The sequence below is a fragment of the Podarcis cretensis genome (assembly GCF_951804945.1).
Source record: "Podarcis cretensis genome assembly, chromosome: 14".
NCBI lineage: Eukaryota > Metazoa > Chordata > Lepidosauria > Squamata > Lacertidae > Podarcis > Podarcis cretensis.
The window spans coordinates 5,057,204-5,081,267 of NC_137183.1; the positions used below are offsets into that span (position 1 = coordinate 5,057,204).

A 24,064-nucleotide genomic window follows, 5' to 3' on the forward strand; every position below is an offset into this window, starting at 1 on the left:
TCCCTTTCTGAGGATGGCGCAGAAGATGTCAACACAAGAGAAGGCCTTCTTACTGGTGGCTCCCAGCTTATGGAGTGCTCTCCCTAGGGAGGCTCACCTGACACCATCACTCCCTGTTTTTAGGTGCCAGGAAAAACATTTACATTTTCTCAGACCTTTGGCTCTTAATCTTCTGCTTACCTTCTAGTGGGGTGGGTGTGGCTGGATCTGACACAGGGTGTTAGATGGTTTTATGTTCATTTTTGTAAGGTGCTTTGAGGACTTTTTGTGGAGGGAGGGGGGTGGACTAAAAAATTAGTAGTAGTAGTAGTAGTAATATAAAAACCAAGAAAATATACTTTGTCATTCAGAAATAGTTTTTCATTTTGAAACAGTAATTTAATTCACAGAGGTTGCAATCCTATACCTGTTTACCTGGAAATAAACCCACTGTGTTCAGTTGGATTGAGGGTGGGCAAATAGGATTGCACTTTCAGGCTTTTTTAATCAGGCGCCAGATCTAATCTGGATTCTTTGAAATGTTTGTCTCCCTGGTGATGTTGCATGCATAAGCTCCGTGGACAAATGGCCAATAGGTACTCTGCCTTCTCTTCTGTTATTCTCTAAATAGCCAGGGAGCAAAATGGTGGCCTCCGCTAAAGCAGCCGTGCCTACCGTGGCAGACCAGGCTGCGGCGATGCAATTGAGCCAGTGCGCCAAGAATCTTGCCACCAGCCTTGCCGAGCTAAGGACCGCCTCCCAAAAGGTATGTAGGCATCCCAACTCTTGAGTAAAGCATTTACAGATGGGATGGGGCACCTGTAGCCCTCCAGATGATGCCTTGACCCCACCTCCCATCATTCCCAGCTATCATTCAATAATCAAGATGGCGGGAGTTTCGTAACAACTGGAAAGCTACAGGTTCCCCATCCATGAGACTTTTAATTCTCAAAGTAATTGGCCCTTTCAAGACTTGGGCAGGTCATTTTAGATCGAGGGTGGAACTTTTTAAGCCCAAGGGCCACATTCCTTTAGAGACAGCTTTCTGAGGGCCACATTCCTGTGAGAGGGGGAATCAGAGGTAAAAAGGTGGGTGAGTCCAGGTGCAGAAGTGAGTGGAGCAACAGGTGTGACTCTTACTTTTGTATCATAGGGTACATCTCAGCCGCACAAATGTTTTATGTACAGACACACACACACACACACACACACACACTCCATCCAGGCAAGCATTATCCCAGTTCATGGACACATTCCAGCCAGGCTTTAGATTATTAGTCTTGTGCTGAGACGTCTTGAATGTGCCTCTTTTCTATTGCTCACTCTTCATGTATTCAACAACTCATGGATTGTAGCTGAACACCAGAACTGGCTCCATTGAAGCAGATAAAACTGAAGAAGTGTCTAGCTCATGGGTAGTCAAACTAAGGCCTGGGGGCCAGATCCGGCCCAATCATCTTCTAAATCTGGCCCGCGGATGGCCAGCATGTTTTTACATGAGTAGAATGTGTGCTTTTATTGAAAATGCATCTTTGGGTTATTTGTGGGGCATAGAAATTTGTTCATTCCCCCCCCCCAAATATAGTCCAGCCCCCCACAAGGTCTGAGGGACAGTGAACTGGCCCTCTGCTGAAAAAGTTTGCTGACCCCTAGTCTAGCTGAAGCATTTGATCGGTGATGCCTTCTTTCCAACATGTGTCTGTTTTAATGTGGCAACTCTTGAATGCTACGTGTGGACTGTTAGTCAGAATGGTTGGAAAGCAGCTTTGATGATAAGCTTTTTTCCGCTTCATCTTTCTCCTGCATAGGCGCATGAAGCCTGTGGACCCATGGAAATCGACTCTGCCTTAAACACTGTTCAGACACTCAAAAATGAGCTGCAGGATGCAAAGATGGCAGCTATTGACGGGCAGTTGAAACCACTTCCAGGAGAAACGGTAAACAGGACAGCATTTATTGTTTGTTTGTTGAATTTGTAAACCACCCTCATCTGAAGATCTCAGGGCAGTTCACGGCATAAAAATACAAAATAAAAACACAAAAAATAATAAAAGCAAGAACAAGAGCAAAAAATAAGAAAATAACCCCTTCCAACCACACAAACATATGTTTTATTTAAAGGGGCTGCTGTATGGTAGAACAATTTCAAGTGTGCTTGAAACAGAATAAACAAAACAAACGAGTGGCCATAGGACAAAACGGTCTTCATTTTCCTCATTTTTTATGGACAGCCTTTCCTGAGTCAGATTGCTAATATGTTGTGACTTGTGACTTCTGCCAGATTCTAAGCTGCCTCCTGCGTCCCAAGTGGCTTCGGTGACAAGGAGTGGTTATTTATTAAATTTCATTACCACCCTTCAACCAAGGATAACAGGGCAGTTTACAATATCAAAAACACAAAAATATATACATAAAATATTTCCAGCTACAGCCATTCCTAGACCGGACCAGGCCACTGTTATGCTTGGTATTCTCATGACTGGATTACTGCAGTGCGCTTTGCATGGGGCTGCCCTTGAAGGTGCAGCTAGTGCAGAATCCTCACAATTGGATTACAGTTTGGGGCTGGCCCCTGGAGACCATCCAGAACCTACATCTAATGCAGACCTCTGCAGCCTGTCTACTGTATGATGCTCCTAGGTGGAGCCACAGTACACTTTAAGGAAATACACTATCTGCCTAAATGCCACAGGGCCTGGTTTAAGACTTTGACTTTAGTTCATAAAGACCTGAACTGCTTAGGGCCCAAATACTGGAGTGTGCCTTCCCCAGTATGTCCCAACTGGAGCCCTGGTGGTGGTACCACTGACAGGCATTGTCCATTTGGCAGTGATACAGAGCAGGGCCTTCCTGTAGTGGCTCCTAAATAATAGAACTCCCTTCCATTGGAGATATGATTACCACCTCCCGCTAGAGGAGCAGGAGGATGAGAAATAAATAAATAAATAAATAAATAAATAAATAAATAAATAAATAACCAATCACCCAGAATGGCCCACTCTGCCAGGCAGTACATCTCCAAAGTCTCAGACAGAGATCTTTGCATGCAGAGTTGCCATTCACACCATTGGTCCATCTATGCTTCCTTCAAACAACAGCCCTTTGCTGAGCCCATCCATTTACTGAGGTTGTAATCTAGATGGCTCCCACCTTTGCAGGTTACATGGGTTCCTACAAGTGATGGGGCTTTCTCGGCAGTGGAGCTTAGGCGGTGGAATAGTTTCCCTAGATCCATTTCTGTGTTCCTTTTGGCTCCAGGTGGAAACTATTTTATTTGAAAGAGCTAATAACCAGGATAACTTGAAAACTGAACTGTATCCCATAGCATGGGCACTACTTCTAGAAAGCACTGCTGTGTGCAAGACTTCTGTGTGGTCAGTGACTGCAATGTTCCATGGGCTGAGGGATAGGAATGTGTGTGTGCGTTGTGGTGGGTCGTGATGTTACCTTTGCTTAATGTTCGCATCGCTTTTTTGCATTCAGCTTGAAAAATGTGCTCAGGACCTCGGAAGCACCTCCAAAGCAGTTGGTTCTTCAATGGCCCAACTGCTGACTTGTGCAGCACAAGGCAATGAACACTATACAGGTAGGTCTCCACTTGCAAAGCTTGGCAGAAGAAAACACACATTATTTATATCAGCAGCTATGGCAAATGTACTGGTGTTACTGTACAAGACAGTTTCTAATTGTGGTTTTTTTCTTGCTTTGAGGGGCCCTTGTGGGGATGAAGAGTGGCATAGCAGTGTTTGTATAAATAAATAGGAATATTAGAAGAACATAAAAATAGCCTACTGGATCAGACCAATGGCCCATCTAGCCCAGCATCCTGTTCTCACAGTGGTCAACCAGATGCCTGTGGGAAACCCACAAGCAGGATTTGAGCACCAGAGCCCTCTCCTCTCTTGTGGTGTCTATCAACTGGCATTCAGAAGCATTGCTGCCCCCAGCCATGGAAGCAGAGCAGAGCCACAATGGCCGGTAGCGATCAATATCCTTCTGCATGAATTTGTCCAGTCTTCTTTTAAAGCCATCCCTAATAATCCCTAAAGTTCCCTAATAATATTTTATAGCTCTACCCAGCAAAGCACACCCTGCACATTATCTCCAGGAGGAGAACTGGCTGCCCAGATGTTCTCATCTGTTTGCTCTTCTGATGGTGGTTCTGATGATCTGGGGGTGTAGGCAGCTCGTGTGCTCCCTCAGTTACCTTTCTGCTCTGAATGTAGTCTCAACGCTGATTTACTGTATTGAGCTACATTAGAGGTAGCTAGGATAGTGTCCTTTAGATGTCGCTGGGCTCCAACTCCCATCAGCACCAGCAAGGATGGTGGGATCTGTAATCGAAAAACATCTGAAGGAAACCACATTTGGCTACCTCAGCAGCAAGTCCAGCTCCTGACTTCAGTTAGCTAACTATCCTCTTTTTGAAACCCTTCATTTGAATTACTGGGAACAAGTTTCTGGCAGGGGGGAAGATATCCATTCTCAGAAAGACTCGTGTGTGGTTCCAATGTGACTTGACGCTAGTTGTGTCCCTGTATGAAGAAATGAAAATGCATTTGATACCAAAGCATCTCCTTCAGTATATGAAAGGCTTGGGGAATTGCCCTTGGCGAATTGCTGGCTTAATGTCAAAAAGGCTCTTGTAGCCATTAAAATGCTCTTGTGTCAATTACATTCTGTCTTCAGTGCTTAGTCCAGCTGGCGATTTCTGAATCCAGCTGATAAAACTCATTAGAGCAACTTTCCTTTTGGTAATGGGACTGAACAGATTTCGGTTGCACTTTGACTTTGGAGTGGATATAATTGGATTAAGATGGCTCTGTGTTTCATTTCAGATGCAGAGTCTTAGCACATGGGAGCTGACATTTGTGCATCAGTAACAATTCCTAAAATATAGAATTAATTCTGGAAGGGGAGGGACCTATATAACTTTCTTTTTTCTTGTTCTGAATCACCTGTGAAAGATAAAGAAACATTTTAAAATAAAATATGGCATTAAGAAACTGCTCCATTTTGGGAAATGCTACCAGACAACTTGGCTGGCTGAGAGGATATATTGATTAACATGCTTCCTGTCCACTACATTAGCTTTGCATTGGCATCCATCTATGTTTGGGAGCATTGACTTCACCTGACACCTATGCTTTGCTGACACCCTTAATCAAGGGTGGTTAATCCCCAGCTCGGGGGCTTGATTCCCCTTCCCCCAGCAATTTTTTTTACTACCCCAGTGACCTCACCAATTATGACAGCAGCAGGAAAATTTACCTTATTTTAAAGTGGGCATGCAGTTTAGGCAGGCAAACCCCCAGTGCCCTGATGCAGCTGGAAATTGCCCCCCTCCATTCAACATAATTTACTAGCAGAGAGGGTGATTTGCACAGCTCTGGTGAGAAGGACAGGCTGTGGACCCTCTGTGTGTGGGCGATATAAAGTCATCAGAGGGTTGGCCCTCTGGCTAAAAGCTGTTCGCTATCACTGCTATTAACTTTATTTGTTGTGATTCAGGTCAGGGATCACGTTTGTTTTTGTAAGCAGAAATGCTCAGCTTGGAGAAAAGCCAGCTGGTAGTAAGTCTTACAGTGTCGGTGTAGAATTGCAGCAGTAAGGCTCCCACATGGTTTGAATGCTCTTCACTTGGGAGAGGACAGCTCTTATATTTGTTAGGCTGAAAGCTTAAAGGGTTTATAACTGTGTAGATATTTATCATCTGGAAAGCAAAAATGTACCCAAACAGGCCTTGTTATTTTGTCACCTTCCTCCTCTCTGCAAAGGAAGCATTTCCCCTTCTTTCTTCCCTCCTCCTCCTCCTCCTCCTCTTCGCTTTCTCTTCCCTGTGAAAGCTCACCTCCAAATTGGGGGAAGCTGGGCAATTGGAGGCAAATCTTCCCAGTGATCCTGGTGGTTGCTCAGTGCTGTAGCAGCCAGGGTCTCAAGAAACAATGCCATGACCCCAAAGGAGCCTTCCGTTAGATTTTCCCCAAATAGCTGTTCCTCTGTGCTGTGTTGCAAACTGCCTTTGAAACAGGACAGAAGATTCAAAAAGCTGCTTACAATGTCAAGGGCCCTGGCTGGTTAACACAGGGTTATGGGGGTGTGGCGAGTGGAGCGTTAAATCTTCCGCAAAATCTCGGGCACTCTGTGGATCAGAGCATTTATTATTGATGAGAAATCAGTTCCATGCAAAGCTCCAACAAAGCAGGCTACTGGTATCTTTAGCTCGTCACTTTTCAGTCTGTGATGTTGTGGTAGTTAGGCAAGCTTTTCAGTGAAACAGAAACTTGCTATTGTGGAAGCAAAATTCCAAGGATTGGCAAGCACCTGGGTCAGGGTGTTGGCAGGTAGAAAACAGGTAGTCCTTATCCTGGTGTCCCTGCTGCCTCTGCACTTCATTGGATCCAACCGACCTTGGGGATTTGCAGCAGGTGGGGACATGGGATTGGTTCTGTGGCATCACCTGGTAACCAGAAGGAGTCTCGGCTGTGGTGACAGTGGCCTGGCTTGAAGGATCTGCTGTTCCTTTCTCTGGTCAGCAGCTGCAGTGGAACAGGGAACAAGTTTGGAGTCCCTACTGAGTCTGACACTGGCCATGTTCCATGAGCCTGGTCAACCACTAAGAGTCTGCTGAGATCTGCTCTCTGTGTCACTCCCAACATTTGAAGTATGGCAGATTGGCATGGGAGGTGGGATTTTTTCTATGTTAGTGAGTGAATCAGTGGAAACAGGTTAAAACATCTGGAGAGCTCCAGGCTGTGGAACCTAGCTGAATCGCTGGATTTTATCACATTTCAAACTCAACAAATCCCATTTGGTGCCTTGAATATTTTATGAAATGAAAAAGAATATGAAAAATGAATACTTTTGCGTCAAAAAGTGAAAGGGCATGTATAAACAATCAGTCCACATCCCCAATGGGTTTCTATCCTCGTAGATGCTGGTGAGGAATTCTCATTGAAAATGAGTTTATCCCACTCGCTAACGGGAAAATTTGCTTTCTGTGATCTTGAAAGGATGTCATGAAGAGGGGTAGACCAATCTGTCAATATAAGTTTCTGTCTCAGTTCCTCATTTTTCAAAGTTGAAGTCCAGTTTCCCCTATTTTCTGCATCCACCTGAAAATTGTTTTCATGCACATTTCTCATAACTTGCATTTTTGCAAGCAGTTTTTCCTAATGGAGTTCTCTGCATTATTTTTCACTACTTTATGCATTTTTGTAGACCTTTTTTGGCTGGAGAATACACCACAAAATCCAGAACAGTGCAAATTTCAAAGACTAGCTGTGTTTTGGTTCTCGTTGTTTCGTGAAATGTGAATTAAAATGAGAAACTAGCTGGCCGGAGCTGAGTATTACTAATATGCTCAATGTGATCTTAATTTAGGGGTTGCTGCCAGGGAGACGGCACATGCCTTGAAGACTTTGGCTCAGGCGGCCCGAGGTGTTTCCGCATCCACCAGTGACCCAGCAGCAGCCCACGCAATGTTGGACTCGGCGCGGGATGTCATGGAAGGCTCAGCAATGCTCATCCAAGAAGCAAAGCAGGCTTTGGTGGCTCCTGGCGATGCAGAAAGCCAACAGAGGCTGGCCCAGGTGAGGCTGGGTGAAATGGAGAGGGATTTGGGGGCCCCCACTGTGCTCTTGTTCAGCCCCCATTCACTGCAGCAAAGTTTGTGCAGGAGACTGTCTCAGTGGCTTGTGCCCTGTGACACCTGTCCATCCATTTGCGTGGCAAGTTTCCTCCCCCAGTTGAAATGAAGACACGGACACGTTGCTTTAAGGTTAATGGGCGTGAAAGGCCACAACTTTATTGATTACGGAATTGAAGGTATTGGCCTTAGGCATTGGCTTCTATCGACTACCCGGCATGGTGACCGGGAAGGGTTGAACACACCGCAGGAGTCCTGTTGAAGTACGCCAACTAGGGTCCCACGGGTGTCACCGCTCGGGGGCGTGCCGGAGGCCCTACCTCTCCAGGCTTCGGACAAGGCCACGCCCCCCCTGGGAGTCCTCTACCGGACTACCCCTTCTCATTGGGGGAAGGTGATGGCGCTCCCTTCCCCCCTCCTTTTTCCTATAATTTGCCCCATGCCAATGCCTAACCGCCAACACCGTGAAAGTTGTGACGATTGCTACGAGGTAGGCGAAAAAACCAACTGGCAGGAAGTGCGCCAATTTGGAAAAATTCCTACCAGGCCCCTTGCGGCGACCAACCGAAGTCCATAGCGAGGCCAATTCTAGCTAAACCTAAGGGTGGGTGGGATGGGAAAAACCGCACAGCTGTTGGGGCGAGGGGAAAAGAGGGCGGTCCCTGGGCGTGCCTGGCCTTAAGTAGCCCAGGCCGCGCCTCCCCTCGCCCTCCGATTGGCGGGCTGGGTTGCAGGCACGCCCAGGGATTCCCCAACTCTCGCGGGGGGCAAGAGAAGCCCCCGCGAATGTGGGAGGGTCCTGCTCGCAACGTCCTCTCCTCTCCATGCTCGGAAAGGGCTTTCTCCTTCTGCTGCCCTTAATGGTGCCTGGAATCTGCCACCCAAGGCAGATGGCTCATTCTTTCTCCAATCTGTCTCATTCCCATGAAGCATTTGTCTTAGCTCCTTCAAAGTTGATCTCCATCTGTACCTACACCGGCGTAGGGATGGATGGAGGAGTTTCTTGTGGTCCATGCCACTTCCATTTTGCCAGAGCAGTTGCCAACGCCCACACCCTGTTGGTGTTGAAGGCCAAGAATGTGGTTCAAGTGGCTAAGTTCTGCAGGACAAGGTGATTTCTGCCCCTATTCTGTGTGCCCTGCTCCTCTGAGCTGGAGGCCTCCCTCTGGTGTCAGGGAGGAGAGCTCTTATGGATGGTCTGTCAGTAGCTGCTCAGAGACAGGCGCTTGGCACAAGGCGAGAAGAGGCCTGGATAAGTCAATGAAAGAAGGCCCAGGAACTATGATTCTTGCATTGCAGGGGGTTGGACTAGATGATCCTTTGGATCCCTTCCAGCTTTGTAGTTCTATGATTCTTTGATTTCTACATTATTTGGTGAAATATTAATATTTAAATACAGTGGTACCTCGGGTTACATACGCTTCAGGTTACATACGCTTCAGGTTACAGACTCCGCTAACCCAGAAATAGTGCTTCAGGTTAAGAACTTTGCTTCAGGATAAGAACAGAAATTGGGCTCCGGCGGCACGGCAGCAGCAGGAGGCCCCATTAGCTAAAGTGGTGCTTCAGGTTAAGAACAGACCTCCGGAACGAATTAAGTACTTAACCTGAGGTACCACTGTATGCACGTTGTTGCAGAGATATGCTTTTAACACATGTTTTATTTCAGAGTACATCTTGCTTAAAGTACTTTCCCATATAATACGGTAGGGGGTGTTAACCCCAATTAGTATCTTTTTGAGCTAAGAAATGCATTGCAAAATTCAGAGAAGTGTGAAAATCAAAGGAGAATTGTGTTCTGATTCATATATTAGTCCAGGAGCTGCAAATTAGGTCAGTTGGCTTGAAAATCTGCTCCAATGAAATGCTCCTTCCTCTGTCCATCTGGGTGGCGTGTGGCATGTGCATTGTTCTCTCCTGCCCTTCGCCTCTGCTCCGTTGTCAAAATTTAGATTGTAAGCAACATGACAGCAGGGATTTCTGACTGCTGATGCCTATCTAAGATGCGAGTACCACGACCTACTTTGATTATTATTCATTTAAAAGATTTTTATACCCGATGGATGAAGACAGCCAGACAGCCCCTGCCTACAGGTTCACTAGCTGAGAAGGAACTCAGTTTCTGGTTCAGCCTCCAAGGAGGTGTGTGTGTGTGTGTGTGTGTGTGTGTGTGTGTGTGTGTGTGTAGAGGGCCCCCCGCTACTATAGAGGCTACTGTGGGGTGCAGCTCTCATCTCACTTTTCAGGCCAAGGGAGCTGGTCATGTGGCCAGAATAACTAAACCGCTTCTGGCACAACAGGACACCATGGCGGAAGCCAGAGCGCATGGAAACACTGTTTTACCTTCCCGTCACAGCGGTACCTATTTATCTACTTGCACTGGTGTACTTTTGAACTGCTAGGTTGGCAGAAACTGGGACAGAGCAATGGGAGCTCACCCCATCATGCACATTCGAACTGCTGATCTTCTGATTGCCAAGCCCAAGGGGCTCAGTGGTTTAGACCATAATAAACATTTAAAACAGAGACCATCAACTAACCATTATGGAAAGATGTATTTTTATTGCCTTCATAAGCCTAGCAGGATAGAAAAATTTAAAAGTTGTCACAGAAGGCATCTGCTGAATCTCACTTGGCAGAGTATTCCACAGGACTGGGCTGATGACGCCAAAAGGCTTGGTTTCTTCTTGTTGTTAAATGAGCTTCACCAACTTTAGGAACAACCAACGATGCTCCTGCAGATGATCTCAGTAATGGAGCTGGGATATAAGAGTTCAGGTGGTCCCCGAGGTACCCTGACCTAAGTTGTTCAGGGCTCTGTAATTTAATGCAATGACGTTGAACTTAGCTTGGTAATAGATGGGCAGCCAGTGCAGATGTTTTAACAATGGGGTCATGTGTTCTTGGCCATGTGTCTCCACCAACATTCTGGAAGAATTTAAGTCTCTGAAAGATTTGTCCCTTTCCCACATCCTCCTGGAATGTTGAGGCTACTGGCTTGTGGGGGTCTGGTACTGGGGGGGGGGGATGCACTGCACACATGCTCAGAGATTGTAGGCAGCATTAATTTGGATTCTCTTTGCCATGTTTCCCCCCCTGAAGGTGGCCAAAGCTGTCTCCCATTCTTTGAACAACTGTGTGAACTGCCTTCCTGGCCAAAAGGATGTGGATGTAGCATTGAAGAGCATTGGTGAATCCAGCAAAAAATTGCTTGTGGAATCGGTGAGATACTTTTTAATATTTGTATATTGTTGTTATTGTTAAGGTGGTGGTGGTGGTAGGTTTTTGTTTTTGTTTTTAATGCAAAGCTGGCCTTAAAAATGGGTACTGCAACCTCCAAGAAGCAGAACATTACTCTCAAAAGAGTTGCTTGCTTGTAGACTTGTGGTAAGATGGTAGTACAGATCTGGCACCATCCATTCCATCACCTCACTCCACCTCATGTATAACCAAGCTTTCACAAGGCTCACTGCAAGAGAGTTTGAGCAGCCTGGCCTAACTTTGGGACAGTTGGCATAACCCTTGGGTAGTCCTTGGATAACCAGCCTGGTGCCTTTCCAGTGTTGCTGGACTACTACAACTCCCATCATCCCTGGCCATTGGCCAATGCTAGCTGGGGCTGATGGGAATTGGAGGCCAACAACATCTGGAAGGCACCGGGTTGGGGTGCAGGAACTGCTGTAATTCCTGTCCCCTACTGTAACTAAACCCAGGTGCACATAGCCGAAACAATTGCATTGTTCCCCTCTGTTCCATCCCTTCTGTGTGCTACAGTTTTTAGACTGTAAGTTCCATGGAGCAGGGACTTTGCAAAGTGCCATGCACTGAGGTTACTGTATATAAAGCCATTGGTAACTTACCCACAATCCCTCTTTTTCTTACCCTGCCCCTGCCTGGTAGCTGCCTCCCAGTTCAAAATCATTCCAAGAAGCACAGAGTGAACTCAACCAGGCTGCAGCTGACCTGAACCAGTCAGCGGGGGAGGTGGTCCATGCCACGCGGGGCCAGAGCGGGGAGCTGGCAGCTGCTTCTGGAAAATTCAGTGAAGACTTTGATGAGTTCCTGGATGCTGGGATTGAAATGGCTGGGCAAGCTCAGGTGAGACGTCTTCCTCCACCAGTTTGCTCTCTGGCTGGGCAGGGTGCGGTGAGGGGGGAAGCGATTGGTCATGGTTGTTGGAGTGGGGTGTTTGTCAGCTCCTTTGTCAGCTTTCCTCAGAAGGGAACAGTGGGATGTAAACGTTGAAATGAAAGGAATGTCCAAAGGAACAGGAGAGGAGAAGACAATAGCTCTTTCCATGCACCTGAAGGTTGCCACATAGGAGAAGGCAGAGTCTTTGTTCTCTAATGCTGTTCCAGAACTAGATCTCATGAGATCATGTTGAAGGAAGCTTGATTTGGGTTGAACATTAAAAGAAAGCTCTTGACAGAGCAGAGGGGCAAAGAGACCCATTTACTAGAGAGGTGGTGGGTGGGCTCTTCCGAAGCTAAAGGGGTTGGGGATGGATGATGCTCTAGTTCTAAATTTCGTGTACTGGACTATATGATCTCCAAAGCCTCCTACAGTGTTTATGATTCTATACATGGTGCATGACCCTATCACATCTCACTCTGTCCAGCTCCCATCCCCCTGGCTCGTTCGCTATCACTTAGCAGGGAATCATCATGTCCATTATAAACAACCTAAGAAGAGCTTGCTGGATCTGACCAGTGGCCCATCAAGTCCAGCCTCCTGTTCTGACAGTGACCAGCCAGATGGGAAACCTGCAAGCTGAACCTGAGTGCCAGAGCCCTCTCCCCTCCTGCAGTTTCCAGCAACTTGTATTCAGAAGCATTGCTGCCTCCAACTGTGGAGGCCGGGCAGGGCCACATGGCGAGTGGCCATTGATAGCCTTCTCCTCCATGAAGTTCTCTGATCCTCCTTTAAAGCCATCTAAGTTGGTGGCCATGACCACCTCCTGTGGCAATGAGTTCCATAGATTAACTACGGGCTGCATGAAGGAGTCATTCTTTTCGCCTGTCCCGAATCTTCCAACATTCAGCCTCTTTGGATGTCCATGAGTCCTAATGTTATGAGAGAGGGAGAAAAACTTTGCTCTTTTCACTTTCTCTGTGCCATGCATAACTTTCTAAACGTGACACATCTTTTCTCTAAACTAAAAAGTCCCGTATGCTGCAACCTTTCCTCATAGGGAGTTGCTCCACCCCTTGATCATTTTGGTTACCCTTTCCTGAACCTTTTCCCTATGAATATCTGTGGCTGCCTTCTCCCTAAGGAACAGCAGCAGCAAGGAAAAGTTCTTCTCAGCAAAGGGCAGCATGAGAGCAATCAGCCTGTCCCCTGCCTTTGCTTCTCTGCTTGAGAACTCCAGTCCACGTTAGGCTACACTGCAGATCTCAGAGGTGTTGCTTCATCAGCGCAGCCCTCATTTGCTCTGCTATTGTCTGGGCAGGCAGCAGAGTGACAAAGTATGTCTTGGTTTATCCAGGGCCACCTGCTCCAAGCTCTGAGACGGCCAGAACCTCCCTGTGTATTGAGCAAAGACCGCTCTGCCCTTCCCTGTCTAGCAGGCCTGCCAACATTAACAGCTGCGCACCCACCCATGGTCGCTTGACATCTTGTCGTGCTCATGGAAATGAGATGCTAATTAAGCCCTTGCAGTCAAGTCATGCAAATTAGCTGCAGACCTTTTAGCACTTGCTATAATTTCCAGTGTAGCCCGTGGTGCAGAGTGAGCGGCCCTCTCTGCTGCTCGCCAAACACGTTGCCTTTTTCAACAAGTTGATTATAAAGCACTCCCCTCCCCCCCCCCCACCCCAACCACCCCTTTTTCCGCAAAGGCCCCCTCTTGTCACAGCATCAGGGGCTTGGATGCGACTCCTTTTGTCTTTGCATGGAGAGTAACTCAGAGCTTAGCCTCCTTGCTGCCTTCCCTTGCCCTAAATCCATGCCATGATTTGCCTCTTTGGCCTTACAGACAAAGGAGGACCAAATTCAAGTCATTGGGAACCTCAAGAACATCTCCATGGCTTCCAGCAAGTTGCTTCTGGCTGCCAAGTCTCTCTCGGTGGATCCCGGTGCTCCCAATGCCAAGAACCTCTTGGCAGCGGCTGCAAGGTAAGGGCCAAGGCAGAAGTGCAGTTCACCTGAGTAGCTTCTGTTTTCCAAATGAACATAAAACCCAGGAGTGGTCAGCAGGGAGGGCCACTGCTGCTTACCTAACCTCCCAGCAGGATCAGCTCCACTGGTGCATTTACTCCCTGGTGCCTTGGTCCTCTCCCGCTCTTTCCTGGTAAGTCATTGTTACCCCCCATGTTAGAACACCAGGTGAGCACCACCAGCCCTCCCTTCCGAGGGCTCCTAATCAAACAAATGGGAGGAAGGAAATCAGGGAATATATAGATCTGTTTTAGATGGGACCCACATGCCTTAGAAGTGGCCTTTCTGTATGTCAGCTTTCCACAAGCTGGTACTTTCAAATGTTTTGAACTACAACTCCCATCAGTCCCAGCTTTGTACTGGCTAGGCCTGATGGGATTTGTAGTTCAAAACATCTGAATGGCCCCAGCTTTGGGAACCCCCTGCCACCTTTGTTCATCAAGGGGGGCTTTGCTTCCACTGCCATCTGTACAGTGCAAAACAAAATCTGCCAGTGGAGGCAGTGCCATTACAGAAGTACCTCTGAGGATAATTTTATTTTTATTATTTATTAAATTTCTATACCACCTTCATCCATTTTTCATCTGGCATTTGGGTTTTCCCACTAGAGGGATGCAGCTTTGGGTTGTGGGGGTTGTTTCCTGGATTAGAGTGATATTTGTTAGTTTGTTTTATCTTTAAAAATTGATATTGCTATTAATTGGCTGATTGGTTTTACTAGTGGAAGAGAATTTTAGGAGACTTTTACTAGCTTATTTTGAGAACTCTGTTTAGAGCCTGCCCTACCATTAGACAGAATTAGGCAGATGCCTCAGGCAGTTGATTTTGGGTGTCGTTTATAATTATTGATTTCTTACTGCCTGTTCAAAAATAATTTGGCTGCTCTTGGGTACCATGCATCTTAATTTCTTAAACTTTTCTGGCAGGGTGGTGGTGGGTTGCCACTTGCTTCTCTAATCAAGCCGGCTACCTCATAGCAGGTCCACCTGTGATCTGCTCTGATTACCCACATTGTTGGTCTCTGAGATGTGCATGTCTCTTGTCTTCTAGGGCTGTGACTGAGAGTATAAATCAGCTCATCACTTTGTGTACTCAGCAAGCGCCGGGCCAAAAAGAGTGTGACAACGCTCTCCGGGAACTGGAGGTAGGTCTCCACTTGATTGCAGGCTCACTGTTCTTGGGTGATATGACTGGCAAAGCTTTCATGATTAAGGGTGTTTGTGGCTGTCCTCAAATCTTGCCCCATCTGGACTTGGAGAGTTGCTTGCTAGTCAGCTGACTGAACACTCAGCAGGCTGGCACTTGAGTCTGCCATGCTAACTGTCTAAACAAGAGTGCTTGTGGATCAAGTGATAAAACATCAAAGCTTGGCTGCCATGGTTTTTTGACGGCTCAATTGCCACAGCTTGACTGCTACAACCCAGGGAACCTTACATCTCTTACTTCCGTAGACAGTGAATACTAAACTGTATTAGCTGCGTAGCTTTGTTCTCAACTAGTATCATTCAAAGATTGCTGTTTTGTTTCCATTGATTTGTGATAGTGGCCACACTATTGTTGACATCAACCTTCCCCACCCTTGAGCTCCTCATGTTGCTGGACTCCAAGTCCCATCATCCCTGACCCCTGGTCACCATGTTTGCTGGGACTGCTGGGAGTTTTTGACCCATCTGCCTCTGGGAACTCAAGGCTGGGTTTCCCTGATGCCCTCCCCCCTTGATGAAACAGATAAAATATTCTGTTTGTTAAGTTCTTGGATATTTATATATTCATTACAGTGCCTTTTCTCAGTTTATTGTCACTCACATGTGCAGAGTCACATGTTAATTTCTGAAATTAGCTTTACTTTTCTCCACTTTGGGGGCAGATTCACTTTGCCAGATTCATTTGGGATTGTTGACATTCAACAAACTTCAGATATTCCTTGTAACACACTGGAGGCTGATGTGAGCCAGTAAGTTTTTTTTCCAGGATAACTGCCTGGAAGATATGAGTCTCCTTGCATGTATTTTTCCAGCCAGAGAAGGGGCCTGATCAAAGTGTCAAAAATGTTAATATTGTTGACCACATATGTGATAATTTTATTTCTTCCTGCAACCAACCCAGAGATATATAGACAAAAGAAGTGAAGTTATGTAAATACACATATGCTGCTTTTACTGGGAGGGGGTGTCATACAAAGCAGTGTACAAAACTAAAATCAATCCATAAAATTGCAGTTCAACATTCTAATGAATATAACAAGCCAGGCACAAAAAGCTGGTTTTCATTTCAAAGCAGTATATTTAGAATGGATTCATTCCCATTCCAAGAAGGGCTTTGCTTAATTAGCTCACCCAAGCACCCTAAGAAGGTGCAGCAAGGGCTTCATGGTCTAGGATTTTGACTGCATTGCCAGCCATCACTCGTGCCCCTCTTATTTTCAGACGGTTAAAGAAATGCTGGAAAACCCCAACGAACCTGTTAGCGACCTCTCTTATTTTGACTGCATTGAAGGTGTTATGGAAAACTCCAAGGTAGCCATTGTATTTTCTTTCCATCTGCATGTTCAGTTTCATGACCAGTTGTACCAAGTCATATTTAGCCCTCCCTGAAGTGGGGTACTGGAGCCACCTGGCAGGTGAGTGGGGGGGAGCAAAATCCTGGAGCTACAGCTTTCTCCAACATCCAGAAACAAGGAGATTTTTTTTTAGTAGTTATGTCAAAAGTGCAGTCCACCCTCCCTCCCCAAAAGAGAGTCCAGGCAGCTAATAGTTGTTAAAGCACTATATAGAAAAACAGTGTAAAACAACACTTTAGCAATGCTAAAGGACCTGCAGTGAAACTAATCTTCATAAAACTAACCTCCAAAAATCTAGAGCAGAGAAGGGGAACCTTTTCCAGCCAGCAGGCCAGATCCTGGTGTCTTCCAGCCCCCCATCTTCAGTGGGCCACTTGGGCAGGTGCGGGGTGCCCACCTGTCAATCATCTGATGGTGTTGCTCCTGATCCGCAGTGTGGAGATAAAACCAGTAGGAAGGTGATTGTATTACGCAGATAATGTGTGTGAATTGAGTCTGATGTGCCTTCTAGGTAGGGGGTGTTATTTTTGTTTGTTACTATGTTATGTATTTTTGTGTTTTTATACTGTAAACCACTCTGTATTCCTCTGATGAAGAGCATTGCAGAAAATAAATAAATAAATAAATAAATAAATAAATAAATATTAATAGCATTGCATATTATCAAGTATTGATACTAATAAATAAGGCTTATTAGAAGTATGAAGTATTAGTAAACATTAGTGTATGGTTATTAAGTCATGTTGTGATTTCTAAAGCAAGGATTGAATTGAAAGTCTTTAATTGCCTCCCCCCCTCCCCCCCGCAGGTTCTGGGAGAGGCGATGGCTGGAATTTCTCAGAATGCCAAGACAGGGGACCTTCCAGTCTTTGGCGAGTGTGTTGGGGTGGCTTCCAAGGCCCTTTGTGGCCTAACTGAAGCAGCAGCTCAGGTGAGTTTCGGGTGACTAATGTACTAAGCAAGGTTTCCTGCAGTGGTGGGTGACGGTGTGGTTGAGCTTCTGCAAGTGCGTTAAGGTGTTTCAACTGCTTGCAAAGTGTGAGGATGGAGGGACATTTTGTGGTCTTTTTGAGTGTTTGTCTTGATGGAGTTTCTGCTAGACTGCTTATTATGTATTTATAAATAACCTTCTAGTTATCTAGCTTGCTGCTGTCCCACTGAACGACCACAGCAGTGGCTGATCTGCCTGTGAAGGACTTTAGCTGTGGGCCTTAGCATTAGGTCAGTTTTGCAAATAATGCTTAAATGGCTTCTCTGCATATTTCCATGCCTGTAATTGGAATGCAAGACCTGCCTTGTCTAGGAAGAAAATTGGATGAAAAAATGACTCTCTCCTTCCACTCTCGGTTTTGCATGATCTCAAGTGAACTAATAGGCGTTTATTGTGTGCTTCTTGAAAACCACCTCTGAGTAGTCACAATGCCTTTGGTTTTTGCCTAGGCCGCTTACCTGGTTGGCATCTCGGATCCCAACAGCCAGGCCGGTCAGCAGGGACTTGTTGATCCTATCCAGTTTGCCAGGGCCAATCAAGCTATCCAAATGGCATGTCAGAACTTGGTGGACCCAGGAAGCAGCCCATCCCAGGTAACTTTCATCAAGGTTGCCAGAGGCATTTTGCTGGCTCGTGCTTCACAGCCTGTAAGAGGTCCACCTTTGTAGAAATAGCAGTCTTGGGTTGCACGTGGCCTGAAAATAGGGGTGCACTTCATATATTAATTGGGTGTGAACTTGGGAACTTCTGTATGCAAGGCATGGTCTGTTTCTTACTAAGCTTGCAGCACAAAAAATTCTATTGCTACTGCTAAAGTATGGAAGCAAGCAGTTGCTCCTGACTGTTACATAACAGAGAAAAATTAACAACTATTTCCTATGGAGAAAATCACTAGTTTATTTATCAGAGGAAATTTTTCCCTCTCCCAAGTATCTATTTCACTGATTATTATTATTTTTTGGGGGGGAGGCAAGAATAAGGATTTGTGAATACCAGTAAAGAAGTTTAAAATCTGTTTGGACTGAATTGCGTTTGGGAATGCTGTGTTTGTACTTTACAGGTGAATGAATGCATTTTCCTCTTTTTTGTAAATATAAAGATGCATTTCCTTCAGTCATTAACAGAAATATATAAGGCATGTGAACAACAAACATTTTTAAAACTCTTGTCAACATGTCAGTGGCCATTCTCTTTATCTTACTTTGATCTGTAATCAAAGCAGCAATTCTCTACCAACTTACCTGGGAGTGAGCCCCATTAAACTGAATGGGACTTACATCTGAGTAGACATGGATAGGACTGAAGTACAAGGAGGGAAAAAGCTTGCTGGTATCTCCCTAGATCTCTCAGCGCCCTTTTAATCAGCAGTGAGACCTGGACCAGGCCTACCTGCATTTTGTTTGCTCCGAAACAGTCCATGCCTGACAGCTGCTAAGGATCTTGCCAAACATTTAAATAACCAAATGGCTCTTTAAAATGTGTCTACTGTCTATGCTGCATCGTAGGGCCAAAATACAGTGTCCAAAAGAGCTCAAGTTCCTTTCTTCCTAACCCACCGGTGCTTCAGAACACAGATGGAGAATTAGCAGAGCAGCTATTCCATCACCGAGCCAGCCCAAGACATTTGGCTGCCTGAGGCAAAGGGAAAAGATGGAGCCTGCAAAAACTCACCAAACTGTTGGATCCTATTTTGACACTGGCAGTGGAACAGCATCCTCCTCTGTACACCTGAGGGGCAGGCCTCATGGCATACGCAGCTCTATCCACTCCCCACCCCTCCACAACTGCGCCTGAATTGGCTGCCTCACTCTGCCTCATGGTAGGGCTGGCCCTGCCTGTGGTTCTATTTCTGCCCCCTCAGCCATGTGTGTGTGTGTTGTTTTCCAGGTCTTATCAGCAGCTACCATTGTGGCAAAGCACACTTCTGCACTGTGTAATGCCTGCCGCATTGCTTCGTCCAAGACAGCCAACCCGGTTGCAAAGAGGCACTTTGTCCAATCTGCAAAGGAAGTGGCAAACAGCACTGCTAACCTGGTTAAAACTATCAAGGTATGAGAGTCTCCTGCCCCGCTGTACAAAGGCTTAAATACTGTTCATCTCTGGGTCCTTAGAAAAAAAAGTCATTTACGAGAAGTTGTTTCTCCTTCTATGGGAAAACAGAGTTTGCAACCTACACAGGAACTGCCATTTTGAATCTCTTAGGGAGCCATTATACGCCTCGTTCCTGGAATGCTTGAGAACAGCTGTACTGCTAGAATGCAATTAACCTAATGTATTTGTGATTAGGGAGTTACATTTTAATTCTGTTGTTTCGTCTGGAGGTTCCTCCTGTCTTCATTACAGGAGAAAGAAGACCTTGCTCTTGGGAAAGTGCAGGTTTCAAAAATGAGGAAGGAGGAAACTGTCAAGAGTTTGGATTTCCCAACATTTATTTGAGAGAGCATATTATTTATTTATTTATTTATTTATTTATTTATTTACCCACCCACCCACCCACCCGTAACCCAAGGTACCAGGCAACATCATTAATAACACAATATTAAAAAACTTAAAATTACAAAAACGTAAACTTAAAATTATAAAAATAAGGTGAGTCCTGAAAATATACATCTCAAGTGTAATGTTATTAGAATATATCTTTCTCAATCCCTTCTGCAATTTGTAGCAAAGTAGCTAATTATTGTCTGATTGAAAATATGAAAATGAGTTATTTGTGTGGCTTTTAAAAAGTGAAGATAAATAAAGAGCCAGCCATACTTCTAGAGAGTCTCTTGGATCTCAACAAATCCCTGCTCACACTCATCTGTATGTTATTTGTATTATTAAATTTATTACCCACCTCCTTTCACCAGCAGGTTTTAAGGCTGGTAACAACAATTTAAAATCCAGAATTAAAAACTGTTAAAACATATTGCATTCACAAGAATAGCGTGGGTCCTTAAAACACACATCTCAGCTGCCAAAGGCCAGGGTAAAGAGATGTATCTTCAGCATTTGCGTGTCGAGGTCCCCGGGGCCACCCCAATAACTCACACGTCACACAGAATTTTTTGTTTAAGATTTTTGGCATAATTTTGGCCACAACTTTATTAAAATACAAAATTGTGAGTGGTTGCTTAGGCATTGGTTGCGACTATCTGCCCCCACCATGGGGGACAGATTAACATTCCGCACGATGCGAAAGTCAGAATAGGGGAATACACGTGGGGGTAGCGACGGAGCAGGGAACCTGCCCTCACCCCATATGCAACCAGGAGCTCATTGCTATGGCCCGAGCCCCCTTGACAGAATGGACAAGCAATAGTTATTTTTTATATATACATTATATTTTTATTAGTTTTCAAATACAAAAGCAAATTTATACATTCCATACATCTTAATTACATCTTACTTCTTTTTTGACTTCCCTCAATTTGTCTGCCATTCCTTCCTATTGTTACTTTTTACACATTTCTTTTTTTAAAAATAATAATTTTTATTCATTTTTCAAACACATAATAAAAACCAACAAGACACAAAACAAAAACATACAAAACATTTAGACAAGTATAACTTCATAATCGTATTTTCATACACCTTCTTTCCTTCGACTTCCCCATACCTCCCCATCACTGCATCCTTGTTTTATGATTCTTTAGCAACCCTTTGGTCAATTTATCTTAATTCCCTTTCATTAAATTTCCTTTACTTTTTTAGTTACAGCTGTAATTCTCTGTTTCTTACCCCTTGACATCTTAACATTCCTCAATTTTACAACAGTTTTTAAGATATATTTTAAATTTCTTCCAGTCCTCTTCCACTGTCTCCTTCCCCTGGTCACGGTACTTTTTACACATTTCTGCCCTTTTAACCCTTTCCCCTCACAGAGCTTCCTTAAAGCTTACAAACGTAATGTCAGGGAACTGCCATTGGAGCCAAGGGTGGTGGTAAGGCTCCCCAATGACGCTGGAGAGGGAACCAGCAAGGAGAGAGGGGGAGCGTCCGCTGGGGAAGGAAATAGACGTGACGCCAGGGAGGAAGGGGAGGCTGAGGGAGCTTCGGAGGGAAGGCTCCAGGACTCTTCCAGCGAGACCAGCGGGAGAGCACAGGACCTCCCCTTGGGACGCCTACTCTGCGCAGAAAGCTTCCGCGCAGGGAAGCTAGGCGGCGACTTGGTGTCAAGGAACTTTTATGTTGGAGGAAATTCAGGAAACGCCCACTGACGGATTCTGCCAGTGATTGAGACAGTCACGGAGTACTGACTGTCAAGCCAGGGGAAAGTTTTAACCAAACTACTCAGCTTGGAGCAGTTTGCGCCTTACGCACAAGCAACCCCAAACCCCATTACACGTAATTTTATTATCACTCAGTTTTTGCATATATTGGATAAACTTTTCCCAATCTTCTGTAAATCTTTGATCTCGCCGATTCTGGATCCTTCCTGTCATTCTGTCCAGTTCTGCATAATCCATCACTTTAGTTCTCCATTCTTCTATCGTAGGTAATTCCTCCTGTTTCCATTTCTGGGCCATCAATATTCTTGCTGCTGTCACTGCATATAAAAATAACTTCTTTTCTTTCTTATTTATCTCATTACCTGTAATGCCTAGTAAAAATGCTTCTGGTTTCTTAACAAATGTATATTTCAACATTTTCTTCAATTCATTATAAATCATTTTCCAAAAGCATTTTACCTTCTTACATTCCCACCACATATGAAAAAGGTACCTTCTTTTTCTTTACATTTCCAACATTTGTTGCTTATCTTATACATTTTTGCTAACTTCACAGGTGTTGCATACCATAGGTGCATCATTTTCATAACATTTTCTTTTATAACTGTGCATACAGTGAATCTTAAGCTATCTTTCCAAAGTCTTTCCTAATCCTCCATTTGAATATTATGCCCTATATCTTTGGCCCAGTCGATCATAACTGATTTTACCTCCTCATCCTTCGTACACCATTCCAGTAATATCTTATACATTTTTGCTAAATTCTTATAATCATTATTCAATATTTCTGTCTGAAATTTTGATTCTTTGTCAGCAAAACCCCTCTGATTTGAATCTTTTCTGAACATCTCATTAATTTGAAAATAATGCAGCCAGTCATTCACATAGTCCTTAACTTCTTCAAATGATCTCATTTTCCATTTTCCTACACTTTTACACACTAACTTCTCATATGTCACCCAACCCCCTGTCATATTGACTTTCTTTACACTTATCGCCTCCAACGGCGGCAACCAATATGGAGTTTTTTGTTCCAACAAGTTTTCATATCTTTCCCACACTTCAATCAAAGACCTTCTTATAATGTGATTTTCAAAACCTTTATGTACTCGTCTCTTGTCATACCACAAATAGGCGTGCCACCCAAATCTATTATCAAAACCTTCAAGATCTAACACATCCGTGTCTTCTAATTTCATCCATTCCTTCAACCAACAGAAGCAAGATGCTTCGTAATACAATTTCAAGTCTGGCAGGGCGAAGCCTCCTCTTTCTTTTGCGTCCGTCAATATCTTAAATTTTATCCTCGACTTCTTACCCTGCCAGATATACCTTGAAATTTCTCGCTGCCAATTCTTAAAAATCGCTGCCCCTTTGATTACTGGAACTGTTTGAAACAAGAATAACATCTTTGGTAGCACATTCATTTTTATCATTGCAATTCTTCCCCAAAAGCAATAGTTAGCCCCCAATTCCTTTAACGGAATCCCTTGCAGCAGCAACAGCATTAGAGGGGCAGGCACAGACAATCCATGCCCCACAACCAACCAAACCATAAACCAATGCCTAACCGCAACCTTACAAGTTGTGACGATTTGCTACGCAGTAGGCAAAAACCAAATGGCCCCAGCCAATCAGCCAGATGGACAAAATTCCTACCGGGCCCCTGCCCCAAGAGCAGACGACCCCATGACAGGCATAGCAAGATCAAAGCGAACAACCCTATTCTAGGGAGGGAGGGACGGGCAATCCAATGCACGGGCGAAAAGAGGAAGCCCTAGCCTCGTGCAAGGAGTTTTACTGTTTCTGGCTGCCAATCAACAAATGGCAACATTAACTTCCTCCCAACAACAAGGGAAGCCCCAATCACATCAGTGGCTAACGATCAATTAGCCCGCCCCCAACTTTGGAGTGTCCTGGCGACCCCCACCGTAACACGTGCTCTCCATGAAGGAGAACACGCTTTACCAAAATCTGTTTCATGAAGGTGCAGGACTCGCCTCTATGGGGAGCTGACATTATCTCTGCTTTGCATGGGTGTCACGGAATTCAGGAGCCAGCCAAAAACCTGCAGGATATGTTCTTGGGGAAACAGAGAACACATGAATGGTTCTGGTGATGAGCTGGGAACCTGACAGGGGCTTGTAAGCATCATACAGAAATCTGGGGTCAAGCTGACTGAATGGGAAGATCTGGGTTATCCTATTTTAACGTATTGTGAGATGGAGTTAGGCTCTGATCTGTCATCCAGTGAACTTCACAGATGAGTGGAAGATTCAAGCCCCGGCTTCCCACATCTAAATCTGATGCTCTCTCTCCAGTTCACCACAGCGCTTGAACCCATTTTTATTTTTCTTCACTAGGCCTTGGATGGTGACTTCTCAGAAGATAACCGAAATAAGTGCCGGATTGCAACTGCTCCATTGATTGAAGCTGTGGAAAACCTAACAGCCTTTGCATCAAATCCTGAGTTTGTCAGCATCCCGGCCCAGATCAGTACTGAGGTAAGAGAA

The 24,064-nt window shown here is 45.1% G+C and overlaps 1 protein-coding gene across 4 annotated transcripts in view; it reads left to right on the plus strand.

The window, feature by feature from the left end:
• TLN2 (talin 2) overlaps positions 1-24,064 on the plus strand; it is a 182,041-nt gene that overhangs the window by 120,765 nt on the left and 37,212 nt on the right. For all 4 annotated transcript variants that reach the window (XM_079953110.1, XM_079953107.1, XM_079953109.1 and 1 more), the window contains exons 24-36: positions 611-745; positions 1,788-1,916; positions 3,463-3,565; positions 7,363-7,571; positions 10,730-10,849; positions 11,528-11,725; positions 13,605-13,744; positions 14,837-14,930; positions 16,213-16,302; positions 17,155-17,277; positions 17,787-17,930; positions 19,225-19,386; positions 23,915-24,055. In XM_079953110.1, coding sequence (XP_079809236.1) covers positions 611-745; positions 1,788-1,916; positions 3,463-3,565; positions 7,363-7,571; positions 10,730-10,849; positions 11,528-11,725; positions 13,605-13,744; positions 14,837-14,930; positions 16,213-16,302; positions 17,155-17,277; positions 17,787-17,930; positions 19,225-19,386; positions 23,915-24,055 — 1,788 coding nt within the window. The remainder of the gene's footprint in view (positions 1-610; positions 746-1,787; positions 1,917-3,462; positions 3,566-7,362; positions 7,572-10,729; positions 10,850-11,527; positions 11,726-13,604; positions 13,745-14,836; positions 14,931-16,212; positions 16,303-17,154; positions 17,278-17,786; positions 17,931-19,224; positions 19,387-23,914; positions 24,056-24,064) is intronic.